Source organism: Melopsittacus undulatus, chromosome 3 (assembly GCF_012275295.1).
Source record: "Melopsittacus undulatus isolate bMelUnd1 chromosome 3, bMelUnd1.mat.Z, whole genome shotgun sequence".
NCBI classification, from domain to species: Eukaryota; Metazoa; Chordata; class Aves; order Psittaciformes; family Psittaculidae; genus Melopsittacus; species Melopsittacus undulatus.
The window spans coordinates 24494473-24509756 of NC_047529.1; the positions used below are offsets into that span (position 1 = coordinate 24494473).

Sequence of the window (15284 nt, forward strand, 5' to 3'; positions counted from 1 at the left end):
TAAAACACACTGCACAGTGAAATAAAGCCATAATTCAAGTGGTCTCCACTCCAACAATAATAAGCAGGGGTGCACGATCCAATATTTAATCCCTGACTGCCTGATCATAGTTTTATTTATTATTATAATCCATTACTTTTATAGTATCCTTGGTGGAAAGTGCTTCTCAGGAACATTCTGTATAAAGTTAAAAAATTACCATCTAGGGAATTTCAGAAGGAAACAACAGCAACATGAACACTTACTGCCAGAGTAAAATCCATCATCTTGGAGCACGGCAAAGCTTGGGGTTTACATTCAGTTAGTTGTTTGACGCTCCTGAGGATGTGGGAAGGGTGTAATAAGGTTAGCCGTGATAAGCAGCATAAATACATATGTCTGCCTGCGTAATCCATCGCCAGGTTTAAGGACAAACCCTGTCCAGAGGCGGCTGCCGAGGCCGGGAGGGAGCCGCGGCTGGGAGGACAGGGCTGAGCAGCGGCAGGAGGGACTCGTGCGCCCTCCGGAGGACACGAGTGCTAATTACAAGTAAACCCTCCAGCTCTGCGGTTCCCGCAGCCTTCCCGTCTGCGGAGCAAGGAGCAGTCTCCAAAGGTTACAGGCATCAGCCTAGGACAAGAGAATCCGCAGTATACGATTATGCGAGATACGAATTATGTAGAGAGACGCAGGCAGCTCTGACCATTCATTTGGCATCACTGCCAAGCTTGCCTCTTGGGAAAGGTGTTTCAAACAGAAGAATGGCATGCACTGACATGCACAAGGTGAATGAATATTCCTTACCTGCTGGTACAGCTGCTGGATATAAAGTGCACAAAGAAAATAGGGAAATGAAAGCAGTGGCTTAGCCATGAAACAAGATATGTTTTTTTTTTACCTATAATAATTTCATTGCCTCAGGAGAACTATGGCTCTGAGAGTTGAGGTTGTGTTTGCACAGAATGAATGACAGCGTAACAGAATGATGTCCAAGACAAGGAATAATGAATTCCAGCATCCTTTCTTACATAAAAGAGAATTGCAGCTATTATTGTCTATGCTACTGATGTTGCTACAGTTATATACAAACAGCGCTTGACACTCACAGGCAGTATGAACAGACTCTACAGCAACCCCTTTGCATGCTAAATAACATCGCCACCTTCTGACCATCAACAGCTCAGCAGCTCCAGGAACATCATGTTCCCACACATCACTCACAGTGACCAAAGTACATGGGAAACAGTTACTGACCCAGAGGCAGACCCACAGGCATGACTTCTCTGCCTTTTGTCCAATCTGTTTGTGGCCAGATCCACTCCTCCACAGTTTTTGGGTTAATTTTCCCCAAATTTGGTGATGACTTCTGGTCATCTTATGAGACAGTTCATTTAGTTTGTGACACCCATAATATCCAGCTAGGTTTTCTTTTACTGTCAGTTTTAACCACTTACCTTAAAGGTCAACAGCTCCTTACCATTCTTGTTACACCAATTTCCTTAAAACTGTATTTTACACATTCACCTCTGGCAGGCTTCAGCTGTCCAGGGAAAGTTATGCAAAGTCCTCCACAGAGGAGACAGGGTTTGCATGGCGAGGTTCTGGTAGCCAGAGGCTGCAGGGGTGCCATTGTGAAAAGCTGCCAGAAGCTTCCCCTGTGTCTGACAAACCCAGTACCAGCTGCCTTGAAGACAGATCTGCTACTGGCCAAGGATGAGCCCATCAGTGACAGTGGCAGCACCTCTGGGATAACATAATTAAGAGGGGAAAAACTTACTGCAGTCAGAGAGAGAACTGAGAATATGTGAGAGGAACAGCCCTGCAGACATCCAAGTCAGTGAAGCAGGAAGGGAGGAGGTGCTGCAGGCACCAGAGCAGAGATTTCCTTCAGCTCATGGTGCAGACTGTCTTGAGGCAGCTGCGCCTCTGCAGCCCAGGGAGGACCCCACACTGAAACAGGTGAAGTGTATGAGGAATCCTCCCCTAAGGAGGAAGGAGAAGCAGGAGCAACATGCGATAAACTTACTGCAAACCCCATTCCCTGTTGTCCTGTGTCACTGGGGGTAAGGAAATACTGAAAATCAGGAGTGAAATTAAGCCCAGGAAGAAGGGAGGGGTGGGGGGAAGGTGTTTTTAAGATTTGACTTATTTACCATTATCCTACTCTGGTTTGATTAGTAATTAATTAAACTCATTTCCCCCAGTTGAGTCTGCTTTGCCCGTGATGGCAGTAGGTGAGTGATCTCCCCCTGTCCTTACCTTGACCCATGAGCCTTTCATTGTATTTCTTTCCTCCTGTGCAGCTGAGAAGGGGAGTGATAGAGCAGCTTTGGTGTCCAACCAGGGTCAAGTCACCACAAAGGATGAAGAGTCATAACTCCCAACCAGTGGAGAGCCAGAACAGTACCAGTTTTCATGTTGTCCCCTTACAACCTGCTAGCTAGGAGCTAGCAACCATCAAAACAGGGGGAACCTAGGGAACTAGGTAGGAGCAGATTTAATCAGCAAAGCAAATGAACAGCTGACATGAATTATAGGCTCATAGGATGGTAAGCAGATGAAAATTAGTTTCATCAATATAAAAGTGACAGCCTTTCTATTTAATCCAAGATTCTGAGAAACCAGAAAGGTGTTGGTGTCTGTGCAAAGTGTGAGGGAGGATTTTGTGTGGGGATCTAAAGGAAAAAACACCACCAGCAGAGGCTGAGCTTATGTATAATGGACTTGAGTCTGGTGCAGAGGTGAGAGCTTCAAGGCTGCTAAATATAAGTGGTCATTAAATGCATGAACTTTTCTGGTTTACCTTCCCTGTCTTTCTAGAGGTGACTGAGGAAAAGCTATTCTGTAGTTTCAAAATCCGGATCTGTAGTTCTAAATTTAAGATTAGCTTAATATCCAGACTGGAACTTTCTTAGCACAGAAATTTTTTTACCAAGCTGTTGTCACAGCTGAGACTGCTGCTAATCCCTCTCTTCTCTTACAGGTTGTTACTAGTGGAAATACTAATCTGTGGTATATGGACCCAAGAGAGACCAGGTAGTGCTGCTATAAACTGCTTCCAAGTAACAGTTTTCAGGCCTTCTCCTGAGTGGTATCTGTGTGTTTCAGAAGAGTGTGCATTTTTCTGAGAAACTCCAAAGATACAGGTGTCTATTAGTAGCTCCACTTTAGGCTTACATACCTTCATATTAAGCAGATGTTTCTACCTTTCTATCTCTCACTGTGATAACAAGCACTGATGAATTAATAGGAACGTCATTGTTGTTCTTGTTTTCTTGACCCTACTTATTGATCATACAATATGTAAGGTCTTTTAGATGCTGTAAAGGTGTCATCACTTTGCCTGAAAAGAAACAGTTTTTTTTAGCCAAAATTGCTGTCTACTTTAACTTTTTCCTTATAAAACAGAGCTGGTCCTGGAACAGAAGATACAGAGAGAGCTGGTTCTAGAACTGTTTGCCCTACTCACTGCAGGTGCTATATAAATATATTAGCATTCACCAGAGATCAAAATAAAAAGATACTGAAGGAGATTTTACCCATCTTGGAGCAATTATATGGCCACTGCACAGAATCAAGTTAGAAATATGGGCAAAAAGAAGCTGTGTTTGCTAGCATTTGTCTGGTGTTCCCTAGTATGACTGACACTGGAGTGCCATCTCTGGTTACTTTAAGGATATAATGATGAACTCTTTAGAAAAAAGTATCCTTTAAGCCCCTGAAATGTTCCATTACTATAAAAGGTCTAATTGGTGTTAGTGGTTGTTTTGTGAGCTTTTGTATGTTAGTTTAAGTGTGGGTTTGTTTTATATAGGGACTGAATTTTTCTCTTTCCAGGATGGTAGAGGGGATTTTCCTCTCTTTTGCTCCACTGAAGGTGTTCAGATTAGGGGAGCTAATTTAGTACTTTTTTGAATGTGTTCCAAATCCTATTTCCATGACTGGCTGTTGCAGGTAGCATTGCCAGCTAATTAGACAGTTACTACTGGAATGCTAATTTCAGGTCTCGCTTTTCTCCTGGAAGTATTGCTAGTTTAAAAATTAAAAACAACTGTAAAGTCTCCTGGACAAAGATGCTGGAATAGGACTGTCACAACAATGAGTTTTTGTAAAGTAGTCTGGGAAATAACAGATTTCTGTTTGAATGCTACCTTTAATCCACTACTCACCAACCTTTCAATATGTCCAATGCAGGGCCAATGAGTGCAGAATGCTTTGGGAACCTTTTGCGTATAACACTGAGTGCAGAATACTTTGAGGACAAATACTTATCCTTCTCTGTTGTTGGTAAGTTGATACAGAAGAACTTGAAGAGGGATTTGCACATAATGAGATGTTTAAAGTTCTCTGAGATACTCTTATACTGGAATACTCTGGCTTGTTCTAAGACCATAGAGTTTAGTAGGTTTGTCCTCATTGTTAAGTAAAGCCAAAGGCTACCTTTATTTCTGTAGAACATATCCTATGAACTTGTGTGATAGCTTAACAATGTCAAATCTAATCGTGGTGATCTTTGGCCTCATGGTAGTTTCTAGGTGTGCTTATGATGGTGGATTTCCATCCTGGTAAAAAAGTTTCCCAGTAACAGCACATACTGTCCTGAAAACTTATTTGTATGGTGCATTAGAAAGGGTGTGGTTAGTAGGGCAAGAGAGGTTCTCCTCCCCCTCTACTCTGCCTTGGTGAGGCCACATCTGGAATATTGCATCCAGTTCTGGGCCCCCCAGTTCAAGAAGGACAGGGAATTGTTTGAAAGAGTCCAGCGCAGAGCTACAAAGATGATTAAGGGAGTGAAACACATCCCTTATGAGGAGAGGCTGAGGGAGCTGGGTCTCTTTAGCTTGGAGGAGACGGAGGGGTGACCTCAACAGTGCTTACAAATATGTAAAGGGTGGGTGTCAGGATGATGGAGCTAGGTTTTTTTCAGTGATATCCAGTGACAGGACAAGGGGAAATGGGTGTAAACTGGAGCATAGGAGGTTCCACGTTAATATCAGGAAGAACTTCTTTACTGTAAGAGTGACAGAGCACTGGAACAGGTTGCCCAGGGGGGTTGTGGAGTCTCCTATGTTGGAGATATTCAAGGCCTGCCTGGACAAGTTCCTGTGTGATGTACTCTAGGTTACCCTGCTCTTGTGGAGGGGTTGGACTAGATGATCTTTCGAAGTCCCTTCCAACCCTTGGGATTCTGTGATTTTGTGAAGCTGGAACTACATTACTGATTTTGCATTAGTGACTTTCCACCTTTTTTGCTTACAGCTAAGGGACTTGGTGGAGGTGTATAAATTCTTACAGAATGCTATGAAAAATTAGCTGGGCCTTCTGGCTATGGTCTCACCAGTCAACAAGTGGTGCATTTGAGTGGAAAGCACCATGCAGTGCCCTGGAAGGACAGAGTGAGAACTTCTGGGATACAGAAGTCTCGGGTATAAGATTATATGCAGAAAATGTAAACTCAGCCTTGAACTGTGTTTCCACGCTAGTTAGCTGTCTAACTAGATTTAGTTAATGGCATTCAGTAACACCCATCTTTCTAGAATGTTAAACTTGGGTAAAAACATACTTAATAGTGGTTTTGTTCAGGCATTTATACACAAAGAAAGACACTGTGGGATATGAAAGACATTGTGGGATATGAAAGACACTCTGGGATATGCAGAGCTTGAAAGTAGAAAACAACTGTCTTGGGAAGGAAAAAAAAAAAGGCAAGACAACTAAAACACAAACAAAAAAATGCCCAAAACCATCAAGGCAGCTTTGTAACCTAAGAAAAATCCAAGCTAAGCTTTAGTGTGTTTGTCATTCTGGTAAGACCCCTGAAGAGAATATGCTGGCCAGGTATGCACCAAAAGAAACGCAGGTCTGTGCCAGCCACAGATCAGACTCCTGATGTTGCTAGTCTGTCATCATGTGCCAATCCTGACAACGCTGATGCTGATGACCTAACTGACTCTTCTGTGCTTACTGTTTTTTATTTCCTTTTAGGATTTAATATCTTTCTGTGTTGGTGACATTCTCTCCCTGCCCCCCTGCATCTTGAGTCCTGGAGCTGCAAGTGTTCCCTGTCCCAGCCTGCCTCTAGTTTTACTTCCTATAGGTTTTGTTACAACTCTCTTACCACTTTGCCATTCTTCTGTGTCTGAGCCCAGGGTATACAGCTGGGCCATATTGGAGCAGGGCCAACTGAACCATGGGGCCAGGGCAGGTAGCCCAAGGAGTTAGCAGAGCAGAAGTTATTATACTCATTAATACAGTTCTTCACTAATTGCCCATAGATCAATCTGGCATAGCCTGGGAGCTTAATGAGGCCATGGCATCACAGTGTGGCTATACAGTAACTTACAGCAACTGGAGTAACATTGAGTTTCGTGCTTCTGCACTCAGCTGCCATTCTCGCTTAGAGGTAAGTCTATTATAACTGTTTTGATTGCAGTGCTGTATGTGTGACTTATGTGAAACAGTACCAAATCACTAATAGATATTGAGGTGTGGAATGTCTTGAGCATCTGTTAACAGAAAAATATTTAATTCCTCTCAAATACATCCAGAGGTCCTAGAATATTCTATGCTATTGACATTTGAATGGCCTACACATGAATACATAAAGAAGCATATCACATATGCCCTTAAAGTGCAACTCTTTCCATTTGGGTGAGAATAGGGAATTCTGCCTGGCAGCTCTGTTGCGCTGTGCCAAAGTGTTTAGTGCCTGAGGTGCATCAGAGCAAAAAAAACTTTAAAGCTTTGGCTGCTTTAATTTCTCTCTCCTACTGTATCATAAAACTATGCTTTAGGGAGGGTTTTTTTTGTTCAGTTCTAGGGCTATATGAAAGATTGACTACTCCCCAGAGTATTTATGTTGCTATTTAGCTATGCAGCTACATGCATGTAGCCTATGTAGTTAATCAAAGAGAAAGTAATAATGCTTCAATATGGAGTTGCTCTTCTGTGCAGAGCCTGGTGGATGGGTTTTGTAATGTACTGTTAGGTCACCAGGATAGATGGTCCCTAATTAGGGGAAATCAGTCTAACAAGAAAGTGTTCTCTCTGTCCATGCAGGAAGATATGTTCGTAATAACTGTAGAAATTAAGGCATCTTATGCTGCTGATATGAAGAATGCTACAACTCATGTGAAAAGTGCAAGTTGCTCTTATAGTCCATGGAGTCTGAGAGAGCTAGTATGTGAAAGTAACTACATGGAGGTAAGTACTGGGAACACTGATAGGAAGGTACTTAAAAGTAAGGTAAGAAGGTAAGTACTGGAAGATGCTCTCTTTGAAGCTGATTAGATATTAGGAATATGTATTGGAAGCAGAAACTGAATGCTCAACCATGAATAGCTCACTAGTGAATGCACAGCATGCATCTTGAGTTTAGTGGTGCATTCATATTATGCTTATTTAGCCCACTTGTAAGCATTAATAACCAATTAAGTTGTGAAATGATATTCAAAACGTTAAGCTAACTTGCTGTATGTTGCCTCAACAGATATCATTTGAAATAACAGGAATGTTTACTTTCTGATGGAAGTTTTCCTACTGAATTTGCTGGGGAGAAATGCAGAGAGGGAGCAAAGGACCCCTTGGAAGAGTACATGGGAGTCAAAAATAAATTTCTGGCCTTAACTGAAAGTAGAAATGGGAAGACAGGCAAAATATAAAAACAAGCTGAACCCAGTGGGTTATAGAAAATACACCATGCATTTTGTGCCATAAACTTTTACTTGGCAGGAGGAAACCTCCCTCTAGGAAATGCTAGTTTCCCTTGGAAAAGACTTGCAAGACATTGAAGACAAGGAAACAAGTACCATCAGCAGACCCCTTACAGAAGCTCTTTCCCTCCAGGTTTCTGTCAGGAGAGAGGTTCCGCAGACTGTAAAGGACTTCATCCAAGATGAAGCTGAGGACTGGAAACTTGCCTTTCTGGAGGTAAAACCACAGTGTTTTTTTTTTTCCTAGTAAAAGCTAATGCTACTTCAGGTACAATCATCTTTCTATTCTGTGTCCACACAGTACAAAATGTCCTTTTGGAAAGCATATAAGTAGGAAGAGCAGAACTTCTGTACCAAGTGGTTTTAGTATAGAGATTTTGGTATGTTAGAAATAGACAGCTGTAGGCCATGTTTCCAATGAGGAAACGGAAACCTGTTTCTCAAAAAGCCTAGAAATAAAGCTTTCCCAAGACAAAAGATTGCAACAAAAACTGTCTTTAAGACCCCATAATGCAGGAGTGAACCGTGGATAAGCTTTTTGTTCTTGGATCCTGTATTTGCACTGCAGTTAATCTTTATGCTCTTAATCTTGAAAGTTTTCTAGGGGAAACGGGGGAGGGAAGCTAGAGGGATATCCCACTAATAGTGCTTAGAATGATGCAATAAAATTGCTGGGCAGCTCAATATAATGAATCATTCACATAGTAAATCTGTTACTTCAAACAGCATGTTTAAACTGTTGATGAATTTCTCTGGATAGGCTAAAGCAGGAGAAGTATCAATATGGCAAATGGTTTTTCATCAGCCAGAAGAAAAAACAGCTCTGCTTGTGAATGATGCTTGGAGTGCAGGTTATGGACTCAACACCACAGACACCAGGGTTGTGCTGCGAATACCATATACTGCTGCACAAATTCAGCTGGTCAAGGTTGGTACGCTCATTCCAGCCCAGCAAGCTCCCAGGCTGTGAGGTCTAAATGGATCTCTTCCTACAGGATCATGGAATTACCTTCTCTGCAGTGAGATCAAGTGTATTTTACAAACAGCGATGGATGATCCTGATGGTGGATACTGCTGTCGCGTGTCCTGTAGGTGAGAAATGCAGTACCTTACTCCAATATGTAAATGCACAGGAACCAACTTGCAAGTATGGTAATGAGCTTACAGATTTCATATCTTGTCCCTAAGATGGTGTGGACTACATTAACAAAACAATCATCTGGACTGTTCCAAAATATATTCAACCAGTCTCTACTGGAGAAACTAGCTTTAAGGATGTGCTTGTTGAAGCTGGTGTGGATCTACACAAACTCTCTGCCAAAGAAATGGCTTCCAGGAAATATGTGTTATTGAATGACTTAAATGCAATTATGATGAGGATACCAATAGGTGCAGAAGGTGGCTATTACAAGGTTAGTGACTTATATTAAGTGCCAGACAACAGACTTTTTACAGGTTGTTTTTTGGGGGGGATGCCCTAAGACTTAAACATTTAAATCTAGTTGCTTCGAGTGAACTGAATCCTGGGCAAATGTTGTAACAACTGAACTGCAAAGGAACTTGCAGGAGGAGCTCTTTCACTACTGAAATGGTCCCCTGCTGCTTTGAAACTTGGGAATGGGAGACAATTTTGCAAAGGAAGTGTTACAAATATTCTGAGATAATCTAAACTCATAGAGACATAGCAAATGCCACTTAGGAATTTGTGATCTCTGAGCTGAGAGAAGGCAATTGTTTGCATCTGTAGCTCTAGCTGACCTTGAGATGCTACGATACAACTTTAATGTGAAGTTGTGCTATACTAAGGGGTCTTGATTTGAAATTCTAGACTTCTGTGAGCAGTGGACAGCATGGGACAAAATATGCTATCAACCTGTTCTTGGAACATCGGTGGGAAGATAACAAATGGGGACTAACTAAATATACTGTCATCAAGGAAATAGAAACACCATTTGAACAAGCAGAACTTGCTATAACTAACAGTAAGTAGCCTAACAATTTACTGAAGTTTCTGGCACTGTTAAGACTTTAATGTTATTGCATTCCTTTTCAGATTCAAGTCTAAGTTTGAGGCTAATGAATGTTACAGTGGGAACATTCCTCCCAGATGTGAAGCTTGTGAAATTAACCATTGAAGGGACAGCTGTTGCCTTACCTGAAGCTGTTCAGCATGGATATCTAACGTACGAGATCAGATATACTAATGGAAGCAAAGCCTACATAATACAAGTCCCACTTGATGCACCAAGCATTAAGAAAGAGGTGCGTACTAGGACACTGCAGCATACTATGGTATAGAAGCAATGATATCGCCTGGTGATTTTAATTTCTAAATATTATTTTCCTAGTACATGGGAGCAGATATGAGAGCATACACCCTGAATGTTACACTTGCATTCATAATCCATCCAACAAGTGAGACCTTCACTGTCCCTGTCATAACAGTGTCAGCTGTTAAAGATGCAGGTAAACTAGTGGAACTCGGACAACCTGGCTGTGAACTTTGCTATTAACTGGGCTAATTTCAGCCAGGGATACTGTTAGTCCTAAATAGCCCTATTAAACTTTGATGGCAGATAGCATGCTGATTGACTCTTAACTGTATTGCAGTACTACCCAGTGCGAGAGGATTTTGTGATGGGAGAAACCTTCATCTTGTTATCACTCATGGGAATGTGGACCAAAACTGGCTCCCCTTCATCTCGGACAGGCACCTGACCCCAGAGTCTGTAAAGAAGTACAGCTACAGCCTGAGAGACAATGGCACTCACTTAGCAATCTCTGTCCCTTTCCTTTCTTCCCACGTGAACTATGAGGTATGGATGCTAGCATATAGCAATTAAAAAGCATGCTCTGGCTGTGAAATATGAACATGATACACCATGTCCTTGAAAGTGAAATAAAACTTCCCTTTGAGATAGGCTTCAAACGGTTAATGGAGGACTCTTCTGCCCTTAGCAGAAAGCTTTAGTTTCCCTTGGCTAATGTTGGCAGAAGTAGGCAAGGAAAACAAACATTCTGCAAGCATTTTAAGGCTGAGCTATCTTTTAATGACAACTGTACATGCAGTGGGTTTTTTATTGCACTCTATTGTGAAATGACTAAAAAAAGCTCATTGTGTGAGCTTCTAGATTAAAAAAATCTCCTGTGGATTTGACTGTGATCAGGCACCATTACCTTTGTCTTGTGGTAACCTTCTCTCCTAGTTGCTGAATATGTTAGTTGAACAATGTGTTTTTATTACCTTGTTATCTCCAGGATTTTCATGCCTCTGGAATAAAGGCTTCCCTCCACCTAACCTTGAAGGATGGCATCACCTTGGCTAACAGGAGGGAATTCTCAGTTTCCTGCAGCTTTTCACCTTCCCAGCTAATACGTAATAGCATGTTGGGGATTAGCTGTTAATGTTCTTTGAGTTGCATAACTAAGTTGCACAAGCCTGGCAAATCTGAGATGTTTCTAGAGTTTATACTTGTGTGATACTCTATTTGGCTGTCAGATTTCCTACAAAATAATATGCTAAGAAGCAAGTCAAATCACAGGTTGGAATGACTATCCTGTCTAGTACAGGAGGTGGGAAACTCTACTTCACCTCACAACTCCAAGATCATGATGCTTTTTAAAGGATTCTTGTGGTTGGTTTAGATGTTGAATGATTGTTTTTTTTTGTTGGGGTGAAGGGAGGATCAGCATATAAATTAACCATGTTAAAGTTACTCATGGTTATTGAATATACAAAGTATCTCAGCTAGAAGTCCTTTTGCGACAGGGTGAGAGTTCCTAGGAAGAGAAAGGTAAATGAAATCACCAGTTTCACTTGTGCTGCTCACTCTATTAGCAGTTAGCCTGAAGATTGGGTGTTAATACTGAAGGCAGTCTTGCTCAAAACATGTGATGTGCCAATAACCTTGCTAGTAAATCCATGCAGAACCTCTTTATTATGCTAGGCCATAGAACATAGGAATGTGAGTCCTGATATGTATGAAAATGTTATTTTTCTCTTTCAGAGTGCCTGCCCAATGGTACTGTGCTTATTACTGCAGTAAAATTGGTGGGAGCTGCAGACTTGGACACCAGCCTATTTGTTTTAAGGGACAGACGGTGCAAACCTAGTCTAGTGACAGAGAGGACTGCAACCTTCAAGTTCAATGTGAACACTTGTGGAACAAGTAGAAAGGTAAGGGCTTTGTCATGTGAAATTTACTGTGCATTGGGGTAGGGTTATTACTAGAATGGCAGAGGTTTACAGGTAAACATAAACTGCAAGAAGATCATAGCTGACTTTGTTATCTACTACATCTACACTCTTTTCTTGAGGACATTAAATTCAGTTGGGCTGAAGTTCTTACTTAGCTAGTAATTTATTTTCAAGGTCAGAGGTGTTTTCTGAAACTAGCCTTCAGTATGACACTTTTGAAATGTTTAGTAATGGACTTGAATGTGAGTTTATGCTGTTAAGAGATAATCGTATGTCCTCCAGAAGCTGGCTATGTGTTGCTATACCTGGCCCAAAATTTGGGTGGGTCCTTTTCCTGCCATATCAGTACTGCACAGATGGAAAACGGACAAAACAATGGGATATGCTCAAATTCATTTCACCACAGCTGCAGCTTGCTCCTGCAATTGTTACGTCTGATGCTGTACTTTGATTCTGTCAACAGAAACAACTGAGATTTTTCTTAAGCCCAGTTCACTCCCTTTCTGGGGTTAGATAATAAGCTGTTTCTTCTTGGCTATGGCATAGTTGTCAGCTTTAGTTCAGTAGGCATATGGCTCTTAGCCAGGAATTTCTGGCCATTCCAAAGTGTACTCTGCTCAGTGCAGTCTGTCAGTCAAGAGAAGTGATATGAATGTTGTGTCAAAACCAAAGTACACTCTAATGTAACTGTCTTGTTTGCAATGATGTGTCTTTCAGTTCAATAGCACAACTATGACGTATGAAAATGATGTACTCTATTTCAGACCCGGTAGTGATACACCAGTATACCGGTAAGTGTCATTCCCTAGAAAAAGGTTGCCTCAGGTATTTTGCTTTCTAAAAATTTCATGTTAAACCTCTACTCTTAGGTTGAAATTTGTATGCTGGTATGCAATCAAGCAGGCTGTTGATGTCCGATATGAATCTAAGAAGAACCTACCACCCAGTATTAAGCCAGGATTTGGCTCTCTTGCTCTTTCAATGAAGCTTTTTAAAGGTAACATTTATGATTAGACTCCATAGAATCACTGAGTAGTTGAAGTTGGAAGGGTTCTCAAAGTGATTTTTGTCTGCATATGCTGCTCAAGCAGGGCTACCTAGAATAGGTGGCCTAGAACCTTGTCCACGTGACTTTTGACTACCCCCAAGGATGAAGAGGAAACCTCTTTAAGGTCTCTAACAGATTTTTTCAATTCCAGAATGCAAAGTAAATGGCCAAGTACCTGTAGTGGAAAAGATGTAGCATTACTGATGTGTGGTTTCCCTGCCTGATCTAGGCATACTAAAAGTTGTAGAGTGGATGTAATGTGAGCTTCTCTCCTATCAGTTCCTGAAGTGTTGTGACCCTGATGCGTATTTCTACTCGCCTCCCACCACCACTCCATACCTTCAAAGAGGTGCTTTTGAAGGAGCATCTTATTCCAATGGGTTTTTGCAGGAGTGTCTCATTTCTGGATCCTCAGAGCCAAGGAATGCAGTTTAGATCTTTGCTTTCATTGTTGTTCCTTGTTTTTCTGCTACCCTATCCCCATCTGTTGACATTCATGCTCTCTCCCACATTTTGGCGTTGCTGTGCCAGAGAAAATGATGGTGGAAAGTGAAGCAGAAAGCTTGTGAATATGTACTCTGTAAAAAGGCAACTCTAACATCAGTACTCTCTTCTAGATAAATCCTACACGGAGCCCTACCAGGAGCTGGAATATCCTGTGGTAAAATACCTGAGGGAGGCATTGTATTTTGAAGTTGAACTGCTCCAGCCTAAAGATGTGAGGCTAGAACTAAACCTGGATGACTGTTGGGCTACGAACTCCCAAAGCCAGGACAGTCTTCCACAGTGGCCTATGCTTATAAATGGGTAAGGAGGGCTTTCCTCCTGTGTTTGGTAACTGTTCAGCACAAGGGCCCTTACCTTAGGTGGGGGGGGGAAGGAGAAGAGGACTGAAGTCAGCTTGAATGCATATTTTTTTTTATCCTGATGATCGATTGCTGGTAGGCTGAGGAGTGCATGTCAGCATCAGCACACGGATTATGCCTTCTGGTGGCAGCAGTCATGGGGGTACACAGGAATGGGTCTAAAGGCCACATGGAAAGAACAATAAGCAACCCTGACTGTGGCCAAAAGCAGGGATCATAAATAAGAGAGTCTCTATTTTTATGCCTCTGACCTGAGAGAAAGGAAGAGAGAAGCTCCTCTAGTTTGCTTCCTTGTTTTTTTTTTTTGAAAATCTGGTTCAAGTGATAAAAGTTTAGATTAAATACAATTTCTTTCCCATTCTCAAAAAGGTGTGGAAACAGTGAAGACTCCTACAAAGCTGTCTTCCACAATGTTAATTATAGCCTCAGAGTAAAATTTCCTCAGCATCTGAAGAGATTTGAAGTGAGGATGTTCACCTTTGTATTAGGCACAACTCTGTTACAAGAGCAGGTAAGGCATCTCTTTCACACACTGTCAGTAGTCTTGATATGTGAACCTGGAGCAGTGCATGGAGGAAACTCTGTGAAGTCTCAGCTGGGCCGGTGCTCTCTGGGGTTGTTAGCTACCTTCTTGAAGGCATAATACTGTAATATTAGAAAATAAAGACTAGCCACTTAAGACTGCTCAGTTTATCTCCTTTAGAGTCGGTACACGTGTGAGATGTTTGCCAAATAAGACTCCCCTACACATAGTATATTCTTGCCTTGTAGCTGTATTTCCACTGCAGTGTGATGATCTGCAGCACTATGCAGCAGCCTTCAGGCTCTCTTTGTCCAAGGAGATGCAATCCTGGGAAACACAGGCTTGGTAAGAAAACTGGCACTTCTTAAGTCACCCCTGAGTCTTTGCTCAGCAGTATGGCACGTGCAGTTGTGAGCCTTGCCAATTGACTGACTCCTAGCATGAGCTGTACAGAAAACTAAAAGCTGAAATGTCTTGCTAGACCGCAGTGCAGAACCGCATCAATATGGGAAAGTGTCATCTGGACCAGTGCTTATTAGGAAAGAAAACAATTAGCAAAGGTTGGTGTTAATCTTAAACTACATTACTGAAATACCAAGTACCTACTGTTGTAACACAGCATAGTTCTGTATGCCTCCCTTCTCCCTACAGGTGAAGATACTAACTTCTGACAGAGACAACAAGAACTATTTACTTTTATGAAGCTGTGGCTTAAGAGTGGCTTAAGCATGCATAGCTTGCCCAGGCTTATAAATAAAGACCATCTTGAAAGTATCTACTAGAAAAATATATTGATACCCTTTATTCAGAAAAGGGTCAGCTAACCAGTATGGATATATCTTTTGTCTTTAACTTAAATTAATCTTGCTTTCTTGTGCTCCTATACAGTGTCAAACTCTTAGTCTTTTGTGTGATTTGCATTTGACCTAGTCTGCTCAGCTAACATGTCTAGAATTTG

The 15284-nt window shown here is 41.7% G+C and overlaps 1 protein-coding gene across 1 annotated transcript; it reads left to right on the forward strand.

Moving 5' to 3' along the window:
* Positions 1–4178: 4178 nt before the first annotated feature.
* LOC101871725 (uncharacterized) lies at positions 4179–14997 on the forward strand. The gene is made up of 19 exons (XM_005143323.2): positions 4179–4266; positions 6255–6382; positions 7039–7182; positions 7825–7908; positions 8452–8619; positions 8687–8783; positions 8880–9103; positions 9520–9673; positions 9745–9953; positions 10040–10157; positions 10302–10507; positions 10950–11067; positions 11699–11868; positions 12607–12680; positions 12759–12886; positions 13555–13744; positions 14173–14314; positions 14575–14671; positions 14978–14997. The coding sequence occupies exons 1-19, from the start codon at positions 4179–4181 to the stop codon at positions 14995–14997; spliced, it is 2559 nt and encodes an 852-aa protein (XP_005143380.2).
* Positions 14998–15284: the final 287 nt, after the last annotated feature.

Excerpts from the sequence above, each read along its gene's own strand:
- LOC101871725 (XM_005143323.2), top strand. The coding sequence starts at position 4,179 with ATGAGTGCAGAATGCTTTGGGAACCTTTTGCGTATAACACTGAGTGCA. Across the intron at positions 8,620-8,686 it reads CACAAATTCAGCTGGTCAAG|GATCATGGAATTACCTTCTC; the intron begins GTTGGTACGCTC and ends CTCTTCCTACAG. Across the intron at positions 9,954-10,039 it reads CACCAAGCATTAAGAAAGAG|TACATGGGAGCAGATATGAG; the intron begins GTGCGTACTAGG and ends TTATTTTCCTAG.